At 35.6% G+C, this 21,250-nt stretch overlaps 4 protein-coding genes across 10 annotated transcripts; 3 read left to right on the top strand and 1 right to left on the bottom strand.

The window, feature by feature from the left end:
* Window positions 1-4,448: 4,448 nt before the first annotated feature.
* On the top strand, window positions 4,449-7,183 carry LOC123016205 (fatty-acid amide hydrolase 2). 2 transcript variants are annotated; one of them, XM_044416447.1, is made up of 4 exons: window positions 4,449-4,580; window positions 5,338-5,734; window positions 5,786-6,708; window positions 6,758-7,183. In XM_044416447.1, the coding sequence occupies exons 2-4, from the start codon at window positions 5,404-5,406 to the stop codon at window positions 7,028-7,030; spliced, it is 1,527 nt and encodes a 508-aa protein (XP_044272382.1). In that variant the 5' UTR covers window positions 4,449-4,580; window positions 5,338-5,403; the 3' UTR covers window positions 7,031-7,183. The 2 variants fall into 2 exon arrangements, with proteins under 2 accessions (XP_044272382.1, XP_044272380.1); XM_044416445.1 differs by lacking the exon at window positions 4,449-4,580 and adding an exon at window positions 4,959-5,286.
* On the bottom strand, window positions 4,586-5,092 carry LOC123016206 (cytochrome c oxidase copper chaperone). Of its 4 annotated transcripts, none has more exons than XM_044416448.1 (3): window positions 5,009-5,092; window positions 4,804-4,960; window positions 4,586-4,753 (listed from the first exon to the last, which is right to left on the bottom strand). In XM_044416448.1, exons 2-3 carry the CDS (start codon window positions 4,923-4,925, stop codon window positions 4,669-4,671), a joined length of 207 nt encoding a protein of 68 aa, XP_044272383.1. In that variant the 5' UTR covers window positions 4,926-4,960; window positions 5,009-5,092; the 3' UTR covers window positions 4,586-4,668. The 4 variants fall into 4 exon arrangements, with proteins under 4 accessions (XP_044272383.1, XP_044272384.1, XP_044272386.1 ...); XM_044416449.1 differs by having other exon boundaries at window positions 5,037-5,088; XM_044416451.1 differs by having other exon boundaries at window positions 4,804-4,946; window positions 5,009-5,073.
* A 133-nt stretch (window positions 7,184-7,316) lies between the features above and the next one.
* Window positions 7,317-13,001, top strand: LOC123016392 (S-adenosylmethionine decarboxylase proenzyme). 2 transcript variants are annotated; one of them, XM_044416759.1, is made up of 7 exons: window positions 7,317-7,598; window positions 7,813-7,899; window positions 11,007-11,448; window positions 11,499-11,591; window positions 11,692-11,712; window positions 11,769-11,924; window positions 11,980-13,001. In XM_044416759.1, exons 1-7 carry the CDS (start codon window positions 7,492-7,494, stop codon window positions 12,115-12,117), a joined length of 1,044 nt encoding a protein of 347 aa, XP_044272694.1. In that variant the 5' UTR covers window positions 7,317-7,491; the 3' UTR covers window positions 12,118-13,001. The 2 variants fall into 2 exon arrangements, with proteins under 2 accessions (XP_044272694.1, XP_044272695.1); XM_044416760.1 differs by lacking the exon at window positions 11,692-11,712 and having other exon boundaries at window positions 7,318-7,598.
* Window positions 13,002-13,466: 465 nt separating this feature from the next.
* Window positions 13,467-21,078, top strand: LOC123003760 (transcription elongation factor SPT6). 2 transcript variants are annotated; one of them, XM_044396742.1, is made up of 13 exons: window positions 13,467-13,642; window positions 13,810-13,885; window positions 13,936-14,129; window positions 14,181-14,288; window positions 14,359-14,385; window positions 14,458-14,627; window positions 14,934-16,073; window positions 16,131-16,476; window positions 16,525-16,701; window positions 17,490-19,860; window positions 19,909-20,051; window positions 20,098-20,380; window positions 20,424-21,078. In XM_044396742.1, exons 1-13 carry the CDS (start codon window positions 13,604-13,606, stop codon window positions 20,768-20,770), a joined length of 5,421 nt encoding a protein of 1,806 aa, XP_044252677.1. In that variant the 5' UTR covers window positions 13,467-13,603; the 3' UTR covers window positions 20,771-21,078. The 2 variants fall into 2 exon arrangements, with proteins under 2 accessions (XP_044252677.1, XP_044252678.1); XM_044396743.1 differs by lacking the exon at window positions 14,359-14,385.
* The last annotated feature ends 172 nt before the right edge of the window (window positions 21,079-21,250 follow it).

Here is a 21,250-nt window from a genome sequence, read left to right on the forward strand (position 1 = left end):
GTTTTCTCTTACCTTATTATAACCGAGAAGTATGCAAATTGTCGACTGTATATTTGTTTTATAAATCATGATCAAAGTTAGTTTTTTTATAAGCCCGACTCTAGCTTGATGTATGGTAGTTATAGGCTTGTCTAAACAAGCCGCGGGACGGCCCAAAGCGGCGGTACCTTTTTAATTGAGCCCCAGGTCTAAAGCGAGCGTGCATTTCTGTTTATTTTACGAAACGGTCTTTTGTTGGGAAATTTTTGGTAAACGGATCGCGTTACGCATTTAATTCGGCGGTTCACAAAGAGGGCATATATCAAGCGGTAGAACACCGACAACACCTCGTGGAAGTTTTTAAACAAACAGGCGCTGCTTTGATCGCCAAAAAGGTAAAAAAAATCATAATGAAGAGCCAGATACGACCCCTGCAGCGCTCTTATATGCGATTTTTATCGGACTCACTGACTGAAATGTTTTTCTCATGCGCCTAATCACTGAGATTTACTCGCACCAATCTAAATATCCATCGATGCTAGGCATAAATTATGTCGAAATGGACAAGAGTTTTTTTATTCCTCGAGATCAAAGGATGTTAGCGTTACCATCACACCAATTACATTACAAGTGGAGCGATTGACGTCACACTTTTCACCATTTTCCCACATTTCGAATAGTGTTTAATCAATAAATCACTCGGAATGAAAACAAAATAAAACTGACTTTTTTCTTATTATATTTCGTCTTTAAGAAAACTTGCTTTTGTATTATCGAATATTCTCTGGTATGTGAGTGAACTGTTGACCCTACCAGAGACAAAATTGAAAGTTCCAGTAACTATAAGTCCATTTGTGTGCATTCTCTTTGATAATCGCTTTTCGGTGTCACAGACACGCCAGATATGCAAACCATTACGTGTTTTGATAGCCATCAAATTTGTTACACGAAATTCATAGTAATCAAAATATTACAACACTCTTAAGAAAATTTATTGATACGTGATGTCATCTTTTCTACGGCGGAATACCTACTTTGAAAATTTCCGCGTGAAAAAAAAGTTTATATGGGAAAAAATCGAAATGATTCGTTGAGTATAAAACACGTTTAAAATAACTGTGTGTGTGTAATACTGTGTGTAATAAAATTGTGAGAAGGATCACAAGTGTCAAGTGGCAACGAGACATCAATTGTTTATTTAAATTAATTCAACCCTTTGACTGCTAATTAAAGATTAAGATTTATAATTAAGATTAATAATTAAGATTTTTAGTTCAACAACCCGAATTTATGAAATGGCTAAATATTTTTGGAATGAGCCTATGTTTACTTTCTGGAAATATTTTAACAAATGATGACATTAGAGTGGTTCAAGTATTTAAACAATTTTTCACTCTTTTCTTGTTGTATCACTATTTTTGGTACAATTTAATTAGAAGTTTATTTTCTTATTTTGCAAAATTTAGGAAATGCATTTTGTAATTTATACGTAAAAATACAATTACAACATTCCCAGACTGAAACAAAGCACTTTCTAGAGTCAGAAACGCGACTAAAAAATTTCAGAAATTTCCAGTAGACTGTAGTGATTTATTACGAACCTTTGAACTACCTGCATCTGTTGGAGATTCCGACGCATAATTTATTTCTGATACGGTCCATAACAAAAGACTAAAGGTATTCAATGTATGGTTTTATTCCAAAAATCTTAAACAATTGACTGCTTTAATTAAAATTATAAGTACTGATATTATTGTTGTTTTTTGCGATTTTTACAAAACGTTCAATTTTATTTTGAGGTGTTTTTTTTAATAACACTAGTTTACAAATTTAAGAAATCGACTTACTAAATTAATGAAACTAAACTGTTTTAATCAATACGAGATCTGAAAACCATATTTCACCATCACATCCAGGTTTTGAGATTATTCCATTGCTATTGTTATTCGCGACGAATTGATGCTTCTAGGGAAGAAGTTGTGCAATCCGTCAAGTTTTGTGTCACTTGAGGATGGAAAAGTTGGTGAAATATGTAAATGGAGAACTATATTTTTCTCCTCCTCATTTGGTCTCAAGTTTAGCTTAGAATTCAATTAAATATTCGCTAGAGGCTAGAGAAGTTAATTACAGAAAGGTCATCGATCATGTCTTCTGAACGATACCTTTTGGATTCCACGGTGTATTTTGTTTATAAATTTAAAAAATGGTTTCATGAAGTTGTAAAATATGCCTAGATAAAAGTTGTTACATAATAAAAGAAGCATTATAGTTTGCATATCTGTATTATTTTAGCTGTTCCATCGGTAATCAAGATAAATACGTATACCGGGTTCCAACTTTTGTGGAGTTACATTAAATAAATCAAATCCTGATGGATTTGATGATTTAGAGCGCAGATACCAAGAGTACTCGAATGAAAATATGTTGGGCGACTATTGTTAGTTTATTATGGGAGAAATGGATAAAAAGCTGTCATCAAAGGGTCATATTTGATTTGATAAGTATTTGAGTCCTAAACCCAAAATCAGCATCACAAAATTAGTTAAAAAAAGGGTTTTCATTTGATGAGCAAAAATGGTGTAAACTAGTGTAATTGTTTATTTGTTTTCCCAAAATAATAAATTTAAACTTACAAATGTTTGATTTTGTACACTTATGCTTGTATAACCTACTCATTCAATGATTTTGTTAAATGTAATAATTATTCTGTATATTTTGTAATTACATAATATGGGTACATAGAGGGTGTTTTACATATATATTTTTTTTAAATTGGATAATCTTCTCTAGTATGTTCAGCCTTTCAAAATTACGTTTTTAGTTAGTTAGTGATTAAGATAGATAAACTAGAATCATATTCATGCCATCTCTTGATACAACAAATGATAATTGTTTCTGAAAAACTCAGTTTATAATTAGTTTGACAACTACTGCCATGGGTTTCCAAAAATTAAATAATTAAATGTGTATTTTTTTATCTAGTGTTTTGTGACTTTTGTATATTTAAGTGCAAGCCTCGTAAAGTTGTGTGAAACACTCTGTATTTTAGGAACCAGAAAAATACCTATCATTTTTAGCACCGATGTTTTGTACAGAGATATCAACTTTTTACCTACACGAGATAAAACTTAATCAGGGGTTTAAAGCAATAAAACAGATGTGCAAATAAAGCGTAAATAAATAGGTATAAAAAGTGGATAGTACCTATATGTATAATATACTATATAATATTATATAATACTATATAATATAATCAAATCAGCAAAGCAGCACTATCAATAATAAATCTTTCTTGTTAGTAAATGATAATAATATATTTATTTTATTTCTAATTATTAAATTATACAGGGCAATTCAGATAAGATAATGAGCGTGACGATCTAGAGATGCAACCCAAAAGACAAATTTCATTTACGGTTTGATCTACTTTTAATTAAGATTTGCATTTGTAATCCAAGTTATCTTATGTTGCTCTGACAATGCTTTGACAAGCAATTTATGATTTATAAAAAAACTGTTTGCCTACCTTTAATGTTTCATTCTTTCATACATTTTGTATTGGGTTTACACCGAAAACATTTCTTTAATTTCTCTATTATTTCGCGAGAACCGAATGGCATTAATTATCGTTCTCTGCGCTGATGTCAGAGTTGCATAAGATGATAACTTGGATACAACTTGCAAATTCTAATTTAAATTGGATCAAAGACGGAATGAAATTTGTTTTTTGAGATGCATCGTAACTGAAATCGCATTATGTAACTGAAAGTATTATAAGACAAATACCTACCTATGAAATTTAACTTTAAAATTTATCTAAGTAGGTAAGTAATTTTTTTTTTAATAAAGCCGAATTGAATTTAAGGGCAATAGAAAATAACCAATAGGTACAAAGTACCCTCTTCGTGCCGTTTTACTGCCATCTACTAGTGTTTTAGTCAACCGCAGCGTCAGGAAATTTTTAACAAACTACTTCAAGGACATGCTTTGATTCCGCCCTCTTAAAACTATGGATTTTATATTGAATTTGTTTTTGCCATAACAATTATTTTGTCCAGTTTTATTACAATGTGATTAATTCCATTGTTTTTTAATTACTTTTGATAATAAGTAATAATTAATATAACATATTAATTTATAACAGAGTTTTTCAGAACTGCGCCCCGGAGGTAAATGCCCATAACTAGGTATTTAGCATTTTTCCTGCTTATGATATGACACATTCTGTATTATTAAAATTAAAAAAATACCATCCTGACCTCTTCTAAAAATCTATGCTTTATTTCAAAAGTTTTACAATAATTAAGTTAAATGGCAACGTTATTTGAGCTATTTTAAGTGTGAATCAATAATTGTCAAGTCACTAATTTATAATTTCTATTGTAGCTTTTCAAGGTTGATTGGAAATTACTTTATGATCATTATTGCGCACATGAAACATGAAGCTATTATCTAATCAAAAATAAATAAAAGGTCATACAATCCACCCAATTACGCTTTTTCTCATTAATTCACAAGTCATCTTTTTAGCAGATTAATAACAACTATAGCTATCTACTCCCGTTTGGTCAAAATAATATTTCTTCAAGTAGGTAAAACAAGTAAGTACCTAACGCTTTTTTATTAACATCAAATAACTTAATATCACACTAACAGGAGAATTATGACTATTTACACAAAACTACAATCTTAAATATTAAATCCGGCCTTTCTCATGCACTCCTTGTGTGCCTCTATTAAATGTTTGCAATTCTCCTCCCCATTTTCAATAATGCTGAAACAGACAACTCAGTTTGTGGCCAATTTGTAATAAATTGTAATTACCAAGCGTCTCGCACCTTTTTCGTTTCGGGACATGCACAGCATGGTTTCAGTTTTTTTGGTTCTTCTTTAGTCCCCGTTTGTTGCGTAGAAGCCGCTTCAACTTTTTCACTCACGTTTCCCATTCTTGTTTATCAAGGAATTGGCTAAAAAATACAAACTATGCAATAATTAGTACGACTATTTCGTAATAACTTGAAATTTGTACCGAAATTATTTAATCGATCTAACCTTACTTTTTGGAAGATGACATATGAATGACATTAGAAAGTAGCAAGCGCATGCGCCCCACGTTTGACAAATGTCAAAACATTCCGTGTTCCGTGCTTTTTGTTTTGGCACGAAAGTGCTGAATATTCAAAAAATAATATGAATTATGTATATGTTACGTATTGAGAAATAAAGTATAAGTGTTTATGTAGTGTTTGAAGGATAGTTACTTTATATTTTAAATAAGTTAAGATGGCCCAAGTGAAATTAGATAAGGTGACTTTGTAGGTGTATCAAGTGGAAAATTACAAATATTTATTGTTGTAGGAGCTTAAACGTGGTAAAAGCCGACGTAATAACGTGTGTAGGCAGTTGCGAGTACTTGCAATAATCATGATCTCGTTTATAAGATATTACATTGATCTCCTGATTGACAAAATCTTTGGATTGTTCTACAACTCCCGTGTTGAACGTGTAGAGAAGCCCTCGAATAAAATCGTATTGGAAAGTGCCACAACTCTGGCACGCAAAATTCGCAAACGAGAGTTGAAAGCCGAGGAAGTCGTCAAGGCTTTCATTGACAGAATCCACCAAGTTAACAAACTCCTAAACTCTGTTGTGGACGAACGTTTTGACGAAGCAATAGAAGACGCCCAAAACCTAGATAAAGACATCGCCGATGGGAAAATAACAGACAAAGATTTTGACAAAAAGCCATTTCTTGGTGAGTCGCAAAATAAAAAGTGGTCAAACCAGTTTGATGCAATTATTTCAGGGATACCTTTTACTACAAAGGAAACAACAGCTTGCAAAGGTCTTTCCAGCACGTTTGGCTTGCTCAATCGTAAGTTCCAGAAGGCTGAATTTGATGCACAAATTGTGCAAGACATGAAAAACGCCGGAGGAATACTTATCGCGGTCACAAACGTGCCCCAGTTGAATCTGTGGCAAGAAACTTTCAACCCCGTTTATGGGGTTACCAACAATCCTTACAACACGACACGAAACGTGGGGGGGTCTTCTGGGGGCGAATCGAGTATTATCGCAGCGTGTGGGTCTCCAATTGGCATTGGGACAGACATTGGGGGCTCACTGCGTATTCCTGCATTTATGTGTGGGATTTTCGCACATAAACCCACCTCAGGGTTGATCTCAACCCAGGGACTCACGTTTAGAACAGGCAAAGAGAAAAATACTATGGTTGTAGTTGGACCTATGACCAAGTACAGTGAAGATCTCATCCCGCTTTTGAAAGTTTTAATAGGCGAAAATGCGAGTAAATTAAAATTAGACGAAGATGTAGATGTGACAAAAATCAGGGTTTATTATGTTACTGACCCTAAAGATCCTTTTGTAAGTCCTATAAGGGAAGAAATGAATAAAGCAATGTTGAAAGTGATAAGACACTTTGCCCAGATTTTGCCTGAAAAACCTGAAATGGTGAATATGCAGGAATTGAAATATGGGGGAAAACTTTGGCGGTATTGGATGACACAGGAGCCATCAGTCTCTAATTTTAACCGTGATTTGGGCAATAGAGAAACTGAAATTAATAGTGTGATAGAATTATTGAAATTTTGTATTAGGATAAGTGATTATAACATTGCTGTTATGCTAAACTTAATTAATGGCCTTCTCCCCTCTGAGAATGCCGAATGGGCGAAAGAAACCACTGATGCGCTTCATAAAAAATTAACGGTACTTTACTCATTTTTTATTACTTTGAATTAATTTGGTTGTTTTTCAGTCAATTTTGGGCACTAATGGGGTACTAATATACCCTTCAGCCCCGTTCCCGGCTAGCTACCATTATACAGCAGTTTTGAGACCTTGGAACTTAAATTTGTTTGGAATTTGGAATGTCCTTAAATTTCCAGTCACCCAAGTTCCTCTGGGGCTAGGCCAGGAAGGACTGCCTTTAGGTCTGCAAGTAGTCGCAGCGCCATTCCAGGACCATTTAGCTATTGCAGTAGCTAAAGAATTGGAAAAGACATTTGGAGGATACGTCCCACCGTTTTAAACGACAATTTACGATTTAGGGGTTTGGGGCTTTTTACATCTTGATACTTAATTTTATCTATTTTGTACTACGTATTAATGTTTTCAGCTTGTTACAGACTTTAAGTCAGGTTTTTGTGCAATTTTTGAAATAAAATTTTGGTTTTTTACCTTATTATTTGAATTTTTTACGTTTGTTGGTTGCCAACATGACGAGGCCAGTTTCCCCTGTAATTTTTGAATTCTGACAAGAAGTGACATTTGTCATTTTATTTTGGTGAATCCCACAGAAAAATACAAAATCTCTTCGTTTTGAATTTGATTTGTTGTGTGAAGGTCGCGTGGCCGAATCCGCATCGTCTAGGAAATTCATTGTTGACAAATGCGCGCGCAATTTGGTACACCGGCATCGGCAGCCCGAATTGAATTTTTATCTTCATTAGAATTCGAGCGAAACAAGCGACCGGACGTCCCGGCATAATAATGAGTGACAGTGTTCAATACTTCGAAGGAGTTGAGAAACTCCTCGAGATTTGGTTTACGACGAGCAACAGCAACAACAAGACGCCCGATTTGCGAAAAATACCAAGGTTTGTTTCAGAGATTTGTCCCGGGACCGGTTTAGACTGTGACGGCACCGTCCGACCGAGATCGATTTTTTGTGGCCACCGTAAAAATGCACGGCATGATCTAATCGCGCCATCAGCTGTTTTAATTTATTTCGAACCCGGAAAAGCCGGCTAGGTTGCAATTTACACACAATTTTGACTCATTTTTTACTCTGGGTTTCTGTTCTGATTACAGGGCGAAACTCGAGTCGCTTTTGAAAATTGTGAGGTGCGAAATCATCAGTTTTATGAAAAACGAACAAGTGGATGCCTACGTGCTCAGGTGAGTTTGTTTTTCTTTCGGAAAATCGGTTGCGGCCGTGGCCTTGTAATAATTTGTTTATTGTCACAGGGATTATGCAGATTTAGGTGATTTTCTATTTATAATGTTGGCAATAAGCCAAGAATTTTTTTAAATTTTTTATTAAAATGTATGACCGAATTTCTATATAAAAAAGTCAAGGTTCTATAAATAAATTTAAGTTCAGGGTCCTGCAATATGTATAAATTTTCACTAATTAATACAGAGCCGGCTTTATACATTTTTTGGAGTGCCATTTTGGCAGAGGGCAGTCGATCACTTCACTGCGATTAAGAGGTTGTTAATCTTGCGACCTTTAAACTCGCTTTGATTATTTAATTAATGACACGATAATTTATTCATTGAATTTTATTTTTAAAACCGTGTTCTCGTATACTATAAAAAAAAGACAAAGATAAAAGTATTTGTTGAATCAGGAGTTTTACTAGATAACAAGTCTATTAATAGATTTCTGAACTATATTTAAATTCTTTCCCGGTTCAAGTTTTTGGTGACACGAATTTAACACTATTTTTGGTCCCTTCACTTCACTTTAATAACGTATCCGGATTTTTTTACTGTTATTTAACACTGTTGTGTATCAAACTTAACAAGAGGGTTATTAATTAATTAGTTAATTAATTTAACTCTTGTATGTGGAGATAAGCAGATGCGATTGTTTCTAGATTATTCCAGTTGATATTGCGGAAAACTTTCATTTTTTTCCATCCAGTTGGTAACAAAAATGAACAGTCAGTAGTGAGTCGAATTGCAAAGAATGTAATAACAAATTTGTGAAAATATAAACAATAGGATACTTGCTTCTGTGGTCACAAATAAATGCAGGTCAAGACATGTATGCTTTATTTCTTCCTTCTTAATTTGTAAACGGATAAAAAAATACTCACTTGTCTGGCATTTGAACTTCTTTATCATTTGTGATTTTCTTCGAAAAGAAAATAATGTGCGGAATTTAGCAAAATCGCAGAATTTAATCAATTCCATGGTATTAATAATCACTCAGTAATTTTAAATGTGACTAACATAAAATAGCAAAATTTATACTCTTTGATTTGCGGTTTAACGAATTAAAAGTAGGTCATTTATTTGCAATACAATTGAAAAAATATGATATGCAACTCAACATACATAAACCTTAATATTCCTTGAAGCTGCTGTGATTTAATTTTATTAACTTCGGCGCCGAGTAAAAATAATTGAAATTCAAATAGGTCACAACGATTTTATTCTAGACATAAATTTTTAATAATTGGCTCTTGTTTGGTATAAATAACAAATGGAGCAACAGGTTTAATATAGTTGAGACCAAAAAATAATTTATAATTATTTTGTTATCCTTTAAAAAAATTTTCACTAATTTCAGCTTTCTGAGATGTAAAATTTCGTATGAAAAAAAAAAAAACAGTTAAGTTCGAAGGAAGAAAATCACTTTCTTCACTTAATAAACAACAATTTTGCGGTGTTTTACACTATACTTTGTTCTTTTTTTGATGCAGTTATTTAAATTGGTATTATTACGAGCTTAATTTTATGCAATTACTGGAGTGAAATCATCCAAAAATGAGAGGTCAACAAACTCTGTTCCTTTATTCATTAATTTAATTTTCACAAAATTTTTCGTAGTTATTATTAACTATAAAATTGTTGTACCACATGTGGCAACTATTGAACGCAGACTCGAAATCGTGATCTCAATTAATTACTCAAAATCGTCGATATTTAATGCACTAACTAGACATTGGTAACGTACATTCCATATTTTTTTGTTAAACAAAGACAAAAATCCAAAAAGTAAACTTCTACTTTTTGTACTGATCGACGAAGATTTACTTAAAATAATTCTTTACGAAATCATCATTTTTATATTTTGAACTACGCACTTTTACATTTTAACTTTGAAAATTATTTTTATTTACGGCCTGCTTACTTAAGTCGTAAATTTATGTGACATTGTGAACTGTAATTTGGATAAAATAAAAAAATACATAAAAAATGTAAATCAAAATTTGTAATTGTAATACTTAGTTTCATGCATACCTATCAGGTAGAGAGAGATTTAACTAGTGCAAATCTTTGTAGGTATAAATTAAAAGTTGGTGCCAAGAAACTTACAAAACTGCTACGGTCTACTTTATTAATATTCTTATCAAAATTTTTGAAGAAGAAGCTTTATTTAAAATGAGGAGTTGACTTAATTTTTTTGATGAAGTGACAACAGACTTTTTTACAAAAAAATGTCATTTTTGATATGTTAAGATACATTTTTTTGTTGACTTTAAAGATTTTTAATTATGAATGAAAAAGTGATTTAAATTTTAAATTGTTGCTTTTATTTTTTTATGAAGAAAGAAAATAATACAACTATAAAAATATTATGTCTGATACGTAAGTGTTGAATTAGTTGTAAATTTTTAATGAGTTTTTTGTTGTTGGATTTTATAGATTTTGAATTATGGATGAAAAAAAAATCAAATTGTAATTTCTGTTGCCTAAGGTACCCTTCTTTTTTGTATATATTTTTTTAATTCTTATTTTGGGTTTTATTAATAAAAAAGCAAAATTTTAAGCGATTTTACGTCAACAAAATACTTCTATTTCATAATAAGTAAAAATGAAAACCAAGTGAGGGTCAGCCTATCTTTCTTTATCATTGAAGACTGACCTTTACCACGGCCCGTTGCCGTCTCATCCCAAATTTGATAAGATTCGCCTTGATAATTTCGTATAAAGATCAGAAATAACTCAAATATGAGCAAATATTGTTTTTAGAGGAAGTAAAGTAAAGTAAGTTAGTTACGGAAAGTTTTCCTTAATGTCAAATACTTAATGTTTGGAAGTTTTTGTCGAAATTATCTCAAATCATGTGCGTCGTCATCGTCGCGGCGTATCACAACGACCTTGCCCTTGCAGAATCGATCTTTCTACCCTTCTCTCTAGAACGCGTTGATTTTTGACGGACTCACCCCCTGTTACATAAATATCTCACCACCATTTTGTTGCGCAACATGAGGAATTTATCAAAAATTAACAAATTTGGACGCCTTCATCAATGATTTGTTTTATTGCAGCGAAAGTTCGATGTTTATTTCCAAACGTCGTTTTATTTTGAAAACTTGCGGTACGACGACGCCGCTTTTATGTCTGGAACCTCTTCTACTACTGGCCGAACAATACGCTGGATTTACCGAAGTCGAAGACCTCTTCTACTCGAGGAAAAATTACAAAAGACCCGAACTTCAAGTAACTCCACATAAACATTTCGATCAGGAAGTTGCGCTTTTGGATTCGTTGTTTCCGGACGGGGTGGCGTATTGTATGGGAGCTGTTAATAAGGATTGTTGGTACTTGTATACTTTGAATCCGTTTCCGAGGAGGACCCCACATCAGCCCCTTCCGGCCCTAAAGGAGGAGCCTGATCAGACTTTGGAAATTCTCATGACTGATTTGGATCCCGAAATTATGAGTATTTTCTCTAAAGAAGAGTCTTTGAATGCGACTGAAGCCACAAAGGTGGGATTAACATGAAAGAAAAGGATTTTGGTTAATTTTTTTTATTACAGAGATCCGGAATCGATAAAATCATTCCTAACATGATTATCGATGATTTTCTTTTCGAACCGTGTGGCTACTCGATGAATGGCGTTACGAAAAATGTGAGTTGGATTTTTTTGCCCCCTTCTTGACTCGTCATAAATTTAGTTGCAAATCTAGATCAAAAATTGTTATTTGTTTCTTTGTTTACATGTCTATCAGATAACCGCGGAAATGTCAGACGTAAGTAACTTTTACCCGCCTACATCTCAACTAATCTTGAACTGTTTTTGTCCTAGGGATGTTATATGACGATCCATATCACCCCCGAGCCAGAATTTTCATACGTCAGTTTCGAAACTAATGTCCCTTGTAGTTCCTACAGGGAGATAATCAGCAAAGTGTTGGAAACATTCTTGCCGGGTAAATTCACAGTGACTGTGTTCGCCAATCAGGTACGAGTTGCGTGTCACATGTCACTTTGCGAGTGATTTGATTTGTTGTTTCTAGGCGTCGCCGACTAAGGACACGGCTGAAGAATTCCAGTACTTGAGTTCGATTGGCGAATGGTCTCGTCGCGACATCCAGCATTGCCAATTTAAAAACTACGATCTTATCTACACCTTCTACTCGAAATTCCCGAGCTGAGGGTGTCAGGTAAAGTTGTACTTTTGTGCAGCTGATTATATCAACCCTATCCTCGCTTCCTTTCTCCTTCCTTCCGTTGTTTCAATCGTCTTCCCCGAAATTTCTTCACGTCTGTTTCAAAAGTACAAATCTAGACCGAGGATGTCTCGGCATCGTTTCGGAATTCATTCGAAATTTGACGTTTTCGCACCGTTTCCATTTCTTATAATATTTTTCAATTTGTTCGCTCCGGTTTTCACTTTCACAGCGTTCGAGTCGCCACTGGTCTTGTTTTCATGGTGGCGTAATAAAATTTCGTGAGAATAACTGAAAAACTTTTAAAGTGAGTAGAAAACATAGTGGACATATGTGTTGTTTTTACCTTTTACCTATGAGGGTTAGGAGAAACATGCATGGAAAGTTTTTTAGTTTTTCAGCTGTCCAATACTATGTCGATGCTCCTTTAAGAGTTTTTTCTGATTTCTTTATTACAAATTTTAAGCTAGAGTGGCCACAGGCACTTTCTATTTACCTAATATACGCGGACCTTTTGGGAGGATATTCGACCTGTGTTTATATGTACATTTTTTCGATGTCGAAATTGCTGTTTTACAAGCAGGGTTGCAAAGGTCCATTCAAAAAGTAAGCTATTGTAACTTGATGCTGATGCAATAACTTATCAGCACTTGTAAAGTGCATAATAGCTTATTTTTTTCATATTGAGAATATCTTATTTTTTTAATTAGGCTATAGACTTTTTTATCCTTTATTTTTACATTACATACTTAATTACGTAGACTACTAATTTTAAATTTAAGGAGTAGAATAGACATTTTAATCTTGACATATTATAAAAATGTTGATGTTTAAGATAATTTAAAATCAATAAAGTTAATATTATTCAACATCTTTCTTATTTTTCCTTTCCACAAACCTAAATAAGCAGACAATAAGTGACGGAATATGCCATTCTAAATGAGTTCCAGAGTATACTTTTTCTACGACTAAAATTTTGACAAATTTATCCAAAAATTTATGATTGGCACTTAAAAATCATTCTCGCACAGTTTTCAAGAATATGATTATTCTGTAATTAAAAATCAACTAAGAATATTGTTCTGCAATAATTTTTTTTGAAATAGCGCTAAAGAAAACAAAAATACAGTGATGCCACTACAAGTCAACAATGTTCCCACTACATTATATCACAGTTTAATTAACTAATTAAAAAATGAGTTTCTTGTAGCGATATGTTGTTTTTTTCTTTCTATATTTGCTGTTTAAATGATTTCTTTGCCAATGAATCATGGAAAATTTTTAAATTACACTTTTATTACTCCCACCAGAGGCACCAACATTGCAGGTGGAAATTCCCCAAATCGTGAACCACCATAACAGTGTCTAAAAGTTTAATCCAGTTTTGTATATAAAAACGCCTCTCAAATTTAAATAAGCTCTTTATATTTATATCCAAACCTAATTTATTTAATTTTAAACCGCTGTAAACATGTCTGACTTTGTAGAATCGGAAGCTGAGGAAAGTGAGGTAATGTCACCAACATATTTTTGTGTTTTTGTTATATCAAATTCCACTTATTTAACGCTGGTTGTACCATTTTTGCTAATTTTGATTTATTATTACAGTGCAACGATTGGTTTAGTTATTTGAAATTATTGTTTTTGAGTTTGTAAACATAACCTCATTGTTTTTAGGAGGAATTAGAGCCCCATGAGCGAAAAAAGCTTAAGAAAGTCAAGGCTGTGGATAGCTCGGACGAGGAGGAGGAAGGTAAAGAGTTTCACACACGTGTTTTGCATTTTTTATGTTTTGTTGTTTAGATGATGACGAACGCCTCAGAGAAGAACTAAAGGACTTGATTGATGATAATCCAATTGAAGAAAGTGAAGGTGAAGACTCAGATGCATCTGGGGGTGAAAAACGGAAGAAATCGGATGATGAGCTCGACGATAGGCTTGAAGATGAAGATTATGATCTGATTGAAGAAAATTTAGGCGTCAAAGTTGAAAGAAGGGTCAGTGATTTGTACTTTGGTCGAATTGTTTTGTGATTGGGGCTTTTATAGAAATTTAAACGATTGAGACGTATTCAAGATGAGGAGAGCGATGGGGAGGAGCAAGGGGACGAGAGCCAGGACAGGGATGCTATTGCTATGGACTTATTCTCTGATGATGTAAGCATTTTTCTATTTTCATGTAATCTAATTCGTGCAATAAAAAATATTAAATTTAAACTTGCATAAGGAGCGAGAGGAGCAAGTACAACGCAAGGTAAAACTTAAAAAATGCGTCTTGTAAAAAATTTAGTTGGTTTTAAATAATTTTTTTTTTGATTTTATTTAGGACGATGAGAGGAGGTCTGAGAGAAGCCATAGACCTACTGTTGAACCAGAACAGTTCAATGAAGAGGAGGAAGAAGGCGATTATTCAGACGCTGATGACTTTATTGTGGACGATGATGGACGCCCCATTGCCGAGAAGAAGAGAAAAAGGAAACCGATTTTCACAGACGCGTAAGAACTTTTTGTTGTTTTAATTTTACCAGGTTTTGACAAGTAATCCCGTTTTTAGCACTTTGTTTCGCAATAAAAGTATTTTATTCGAAAGGTTTGTTTGACAAATAGGTCTAGCTCGGAAATAGATTAATTAGTGATTCTTTTACTAAACTTTTTTAAAATTACATTGTGAATAACATTTTTATCCTAAATACTTTTCAAATTTTGTCAATTAACTAACATCGCTTTATAAATTCGCAATTCTTCACTTTAAATGTGTGAAAAGACAATTTTTGCAAATGTTAGACTAGTTGACTTTTCCAGAGCCTTGCAAGAAGCCCAAGAGACTTTCGGCGTCGATTTCGACTTCGATGAATTCGCTAAATACGAACAGGATGAGTATGAAGAAGAGGAAGATGAAGAAGATGAATACGAGGAAGACGAAGAAGGTGAACGTCGTCGGCGTCCGAAGAAAACTGCACGTAAAAAGCCCACCAAAAAATCAATTTTCGAAGTATATGAACCAAGTGAACTCAAACGAGGCTTCTTCACCGACCTTGATAATGAAATCAGGAACACCGATATCCCTGAGCGCATGCAACTCAGGGAAGTCCCCATCACTTCAGTGCCTGAAGACTCAACTGAATTGGACGTCGAGGCTGAGTGGATTTACAAACAGGCCTTTTGCAAATCAACTGTATCAAATATGGACGCTAATCTGACAATGGAAGCTCGCGAAAGACAGAAGAAAGGGCCACAAACTATTGGCAAAATCCGAAAAGCGCTTGATTTTATGAGAAATCAACAACTGGAAGTCCCATTTATTGCATTCTACCGTAAAGAATACGTCCAACCGGAATTGAATATTAACGATTTGTGGAAAGTCTACAAATATGATGCCAAGTGGTGCCAACTTAAAAGTCGCAAAGAAAATCTTCTAGCCCTATTTGAAAAAATGCGGTCATACCAACTAGATCAAATTATGAGAGATCCTGATGCACCGATTCCGGAAAACGTCCGGTTAATAAGAGATTCGGATATTGAGCGACTTAATAGCGTTCAAACGGCCGAAGAACTGCAAGACGTCCACAACCATTTCGTTCTCTATTACGCCTCGGATTTACCAGCGATGCACGCGGCTTGGCGAGCGAAAGAAAAAGAACGCAAGAAACAAGAAAAACGAGCGGCTCGTCTTAAACTAATTGCCGAGAGTGAAGACGGGGCGGACATCCCTGAAGAAATGGAAGAAGATCAAGAAGAAGAGCCCGAACCAGAAACATTAAAATACGCAAACCGATCCGGTTCATATGCTTTGTGTACCAAAGCCGGCTTAGACACTCTTGCGAAGAAATTTGGTTTAACTCCTGAACATTTTGCGGAGAATTTGAGAGACAATTACCAAAGACACGAAGTGGAGCAAGAGCCTGTCGAGCCACATGAAGTTGCTAAACAATTTGTATGCACGTATGTTGTCCCCATTTCGTTTTTTGTTTTTTTGGTTTGTTATATTGGTACTTGTAGGCAATTTCCGTCAGTTGATGAGGTCCTGCAAGCCGCGAAGTACATGGTGGCCCTGCAAATCGCACGCGAGCCCCTCGTCCGTAAATGTGTTCGCGAAGTGTTTTTCGAAAGGGCTAAAATGACAGTCAGGCCTACGAAAAAAGGGATGAAAGTCATCGACGAGACGCATAATTGCTACAGTATGAAATACATCAAGGATAAACCAGTGAGAGACCTGACTGGTGATCAATTCCTTAAACTCACTCTGGCTGAAGAAGAAAATCTTTTAACTATTACGATTAATGAGAATTTCGAAGGGAATACCTCTGGATCGTATATTGATGAAGTAAAACAGTTGTACATTAGGGTAAGTCGGGATAGAGGGTTGGAAATTTGTGTTAATTGGAGGTTTTAGGACGAGTTTAGTAAAAATGTACAAGATTGGAACGCGTTAAGGATGGGGTGTGTCGAGAGGGCTTTAACTCGATGCGTTTTACCCGATTTGAGGGCCGAATTGAAAAGGACTCTCTTAGCTGAGGCCAAGGAATCGGTGCTTAAGGCCTGTTGTAGAAAATTGTATAACTGGATTAAGGTAAGTGGTGGTGTAATTATGAATGCAACTTATTTTTTTTTAATAAAAATCTACAAGATGTAACGAAAAGAGTAACCGAGATTTCGCAGGTCAAAATAAAGTGATTTAACCCAACTTACTTCTATACCAAGTTGTACTGTTTAAAAGTTACAGGACGTGAATGTTTAAAAATTATTTTACTTTTGGTACAGGCTATTTAATATCGAAACCAAATGTTTTGGTGCTATTTGTTTTATTTTATTATTACTGAAAAGTACTCACTACGAAGAACTACATACTTTAGTCTTTAGGTATCCAACTTGACACTTCTTAAGCCATATTTTTATTATACGTAATCCGAGTGGCCTAATTCTAATTTGGAAGGTACATTATTATTTTTAAACAATTTTTGTATTTTATAAAATTTTTGTATCAGTCTTGGTTTTAGAGTATAAAAATAATTTAATGTGTTAAAATTGTGAACGTTGGCCATTTATAATTATTGTTTAAAGTTGTATTAAAAAAAATATGTTTTTGTGTCTTTATATATGTTTGTGTTAGTTAATAATGTACTTAATTAATTATTAATTTAATCAAACCAGTCATAATTTTATTCACTTCCTCTAACTTAAACGGTGCAACTTGGTATAGAGGTAAGTTGATTTAAATCGCCTTATTTTGACCTGGGAAATCTCAGGTTACTCTTTGTCCACATCTTTTCGTTACACCCTGTATAATATGTTAGTAATTCTCTTGTTTTTTCAGTGGTCTTTTATTTCGTGTCCTGACCAAATTATATTTTTTTAAAGATTGCCCCCTACTCTGTAAGTTTCCCCGACGAAGACGAGGACGAATGGGACACTTCTAAGGGCATCCGCGTCATGGGTCTTGCCTACGTCCCGGACTACTCCCAGTCCGCTTTTGCTTGCATAGCCGCCCCCGACGGCGAAATTACCGATTACCTCCGCCTTCCCCACGTTCTAAAACGCAAAAACAGCTTCAAATCCGACGAGAAAATGATGAAAGAGTCAGATTTGGTTGCTTTACGAAACTTCATAAATACGAAAAAACCACACGTCATAGCCATCGGCGGCGAATCACGGGAGGCGCTAATGATCGCCGATGACCTTAAAGCCATCATCACCGATCTCGTTGAAAACGAACAATTCCCCCAAATCAAAGTTGAAATTATTGACAATGAATTAGCCAAAGTTTACGCCATTTCCAACAAAGGAGTGTCAGATTTTAGGGATTATCCCGAACTGTTACGACAAGCTGTCTCTCTAGCACGAAAAATGCAAGATCCCTTGATTGAATACTCACAATTGTGTAACGGTGATGAGGAGATTTTGAGTTTGAGGTTTCACCCGTTACAAGAACAAATCGCTAAAGAGGAGCTTCTCGAAGCCGTCTGTCTTGAATTTGTTAACCGAACGAATGAAGTTGGTGTTGATGTTAATTTGGCCGTACAGCAGGCTCACAAGTCGAATTTGGTGCAATTTATTTGCGGTTTGGGGCCTCGCAAAGGTCAAGCATTGCTACGGTTGTTGAAACAGACCAATCAGAGACTTGAAAATCGTACACAATTAGTCACAGCGTGTCACATGGGGCCCAAAGTCTTTATCAATTGTTCCGGTTTTATTAAAATCGATACAAACAGTCTTGGGGATAGTACAGAGGCATACGTTGAGATTCTGGATGGTTCACGAGTCCATCCGGAAACGTATGAGTGGGCGAGGAAGATGGCTGTGGACGCGTTGGAGTATGACGATGACGAGGGGGCGAATCCGGCTGGAGCTTTGGAGGAGATTTTGGAGGCGCCGGAGAGGCTTAAAGACTTGGATCTTGACGCCTTTGCTGAAGAATTGGAGAGACAAGGATTCGGCAATAAGAGCATAACTTTGTATGATATTAGAGCAGAATTGAACTGCAGATATAAGGATCTGAGGACACCCTTCCGGTCGGCTAACCCCGAGGAATTATTCGATATGTTAACAAAAGAAACTCCTGAAACTTTTTATATCGGCAAAATGGTCACGGCAAGTGTTGTTGGTATTGCGAGACGAAAACCACAAGGGGAACAACTCGACCACGCAAATCCGGTTCGTAACGATGAAACTCGCCTCTGGCAGTGTCCTTTTTGTTTGAAAAACGATTTTCCCGAGTTGTCCGATGTCTGGAATCATTTTGATGCTGGGGCTTGTCCTGGACAAGCCACTGGTGTTAAACTAAAATTGGATAATGGAATTTCGGGTTACATTTATATAAAAAATATAAGTGATAAAAATGTGGCAAATCCGGAAGAACGTGTGAGCATTGGTCAGTTGATTCATTGCCGAATTATGAAAATTGACGTCGAACGTTTTTCTGTCGATTGTACGTCCAAATCTAGTGATTTGTTGGATAAAAATCATGAATGGCGTCCCCCACGTGATCCTTACTATGACACTGAACAAGAAGAGAAAGATACACGGACCGAAAATGAATTAAAGAAAAATAAACAGAGACAGACTTATATTAAGAGAGTCATTGTTCATCCCGCTTTTCATAATATTTCGTACGTTGAAGCGGAAAAATGTATGGCCAATATGGACCAAGGCGAGGTTATAATACGACCATCAAGTAAAGGAGCCGACCATTTAACAATCACTTGGAAAGTTGCCGATAATATATACCAACATATTGATGTGAGAGAAGAAGGAAAAACAAATGCTTTCTCTTTGGGTAAGACATTATGGATCGGTGGTGAAGAATTCGAAGATTTGGATGAAATTATTGCACGACACGTGACTCCAATGGCGGCACACGCACGCGACTTGCTTTATTTTAAATATTACAGAGACACAAACGGCGGTCATAAAGACAAAGCCGAGGAAGTTGTTAAAGAAGAAAAGAAGAAAAATCCGTCAAAAATTCACTATGTTGTCAGTGCGTCAAAAAGTTGTCCTGGCAAATTTCTGTTGTCGTATCTGCCACGTAACAAATGCCGACATGAATTTATATCGGTGACACCCGAAGGTTTCCGATTCCGAAAACAATTGTTTGACTCAGTAGCGTCACTCTTTAAGTGGTTTAAGGAACATTTCCGGGATCCCATCCCCGGAGGAATGACTCCGGGAACGCCACGAGCCAGTGGCCGGACTCCGTACCAGACGGCTGGTACTACACCCAATTTCAATGGTAGTTTTACCATTTTAGTCAATTTAATTCTGATTTTTCTACTTGTAGCAATGAACCCTGAGGCGATTCAAAGAGTGGCCCAAAATTTACCAACACATATGATGCAAACTTTGTCAGCTGTAGCCAATCAGACGCCGCATTATCCGCACACACCAGGTGGCGCTTACGGCGCTAGTAATTACATCAATACGGTATGTTTGAATTTTTGGGAAATACCCACTAATTTCATTTTTGTAGCCGTATACTCCAAGTGGCCAAACCCCGTTTATGACCCCTTATCAGACGCCCCATACGCAACAGACGCCCCGCTATGGGCAGCAAACCCCATCACCGCACATACCCCCAAGTACCGCTCCTCACATGAACGGTCCATTTTTACATCCAGGGGCCGCGACTCCAAGTCAGCGCACACCGTCATACAGGAATCCTACTCAATCTCCTTTAATCCAAAGCAGTCCGCATCCGAGCCCCCATGCGCGGTCGTATGCTGGTAGTGACCATGGTCGGGGTTACGGCGATTGTGAGTATGATTTGGGTTGTTTTGGTTAGTTGTTGTGGTTTAGCTTCTAGAGGTTTTCCGACTGAATCGCCACGAGGGTATAGTAGTAGCAGGGGATACGATAGTCACAGAGGGGCTTACTCGACTGAATCAACTGATTGGCAAAAAGCAGCAGAGGCTTGGGCTAATAGATCGAAAAGTGGTACTCCGAGAAGCGAGTCGAGGAATACTCCAAGATCAGGGGGGCAGAGGACACCCAGATTTGATGATATTCGAAGTGACCTCGAGAGGACTCGGATGAAGAACGTTGGGAAGAGTCCCAGATCGTTACGTTCGACTCCAAGGACCAACACCTCCCCTCATTCCATGTCATTAGGTGACGCAACTCCGCTTTATGATGAAAGTGTATAAGACTATACTTGTACCTATTTTAATATTTGTACAGTTTGCTCAACATTGAGCCACTCTGAGTTCATTTTTCAACGTATTATTTTAATAAAATAGTCATATTATACAAGTTGTGGTTTCTTCTGAGGTAGCTCGCAGTAGGTTTACTACTGACAAGGACGAATATTTATTTATCCTGTATTTTTATACTTGTTTCAATCATTTTATCTGTTCTTTGCTGTAGGGACAATCATTTCACATTGATGACTATTTTGTTATAGCCAGATTGTATTTATTTGCCATTTATAATAAATACAAAAATAGCTTCAGAATGGTAATTCATACACCTTAAATACACTCCTGTCGTTCCCTCAAAATTATCACTATTACCAACCTTTTTTTGGAAAAAAATTCCAAGCCAAAAGTACAGTAATCGGTAGTTTCAGCGTTTTGCTGTAAGAAAATAAATTCTGACCTGACCAGATTTCAGAAATACCTACACAT

The sequence above is a fragment of the Tribolium madens genome, unplaced genomic scaffold (genome assembly GCF_015345945.1).
Source record: "Tribolium madens isolate multiple individuals breed KSU strain unplaced genomic scaffold, Tmad_KSU_1.1 Scaffold_1;HRSCAF=32;Tcas5.2_LG8, whole genome shotgun sequence".
Classification (NCBI taxonomy): domain Eukaryota; kingdom Metazoa; phylum Arthropoda; class Insecta; order Coleoptera; family Tenebrionidae; genus Tribolium; species Tribolium madens.

Bases quoted from the DNA above. Each gene is read 5' to 3' on its own strand.
- LOC123016206 (XM_044416448.1), bottom strand. From the start codon at position 4,925: ATGGGAAACGTGAGTGAAAAAGTTGAAGCGGCTTCTACGCAACAAACG. The intron at 4,754-4,803 runs GTAATTACAATT...TGTCTGTTTCAG, and splicing joins AAAAAGGTGCGAGACGCTTG to CATTATTGAAAATGGGGAGG.
- LOC123016205 (XM_044416445.1), top strand. From the start codon at position 5,263: ATGGCCCAAGTGAAATTAGATAAG. The intron at 5,735-5,785 runs GTGAGTCGCAAA...CAATTATTTCAG, and splicing joins TGACAAAAAGCCATTTCTTG to GGATACCTTTTACTACAAAG. The intron at 6,709-6,757 runs GTACTTTACTCA...GTTGTTTTTCAG, and splicing joins CGCTTCATAAAAAATTAACG to TCAATTTTGGGCACTAATGG.
- LOC123016392 (XM_044416759.1), top strand. From the start codon at position 7,492: ATGAGTGACAGTGTTCAATACTTCGAAGGAGTTGAGAAACTCCTCGAG. The intron at 11,449-11,498 runs GTGGGATTAACA...TTTTTATTACAG, and splicing joins ATGCGACTGAAGCCACAAAG to AGATCCGGAATCGATAAAAT. The intron at 11,713-11,768 runs GTAAGTAACTTT...TTTTTGTCCTAG, and splicing joins TAACCGCGGAAATGTCAGAC to GGATGTTATATGACGATCCA.
- LOC123003760 (XM_044396742.1), top strand. From the start codon at position 13,604: ATGTCTGACTTTGTAGAATCGGAAGCTGAGGAAAGTGAG. The intron at 13,643-13,809 runs GTAATGTCACCA...CATTGTTTTTAG, and splicing joins CGGAAGCTGAGGAAAGTGAG to GAGGAATTAGAGCCCCATGA. The intron at 16,074-16,130 runs GTATGTTGTCCC...TGGTACTTGTAG, and splicing joins GCTAAACAATTTGTATGCAC to GCAATTTCCGTCAGTTGATG.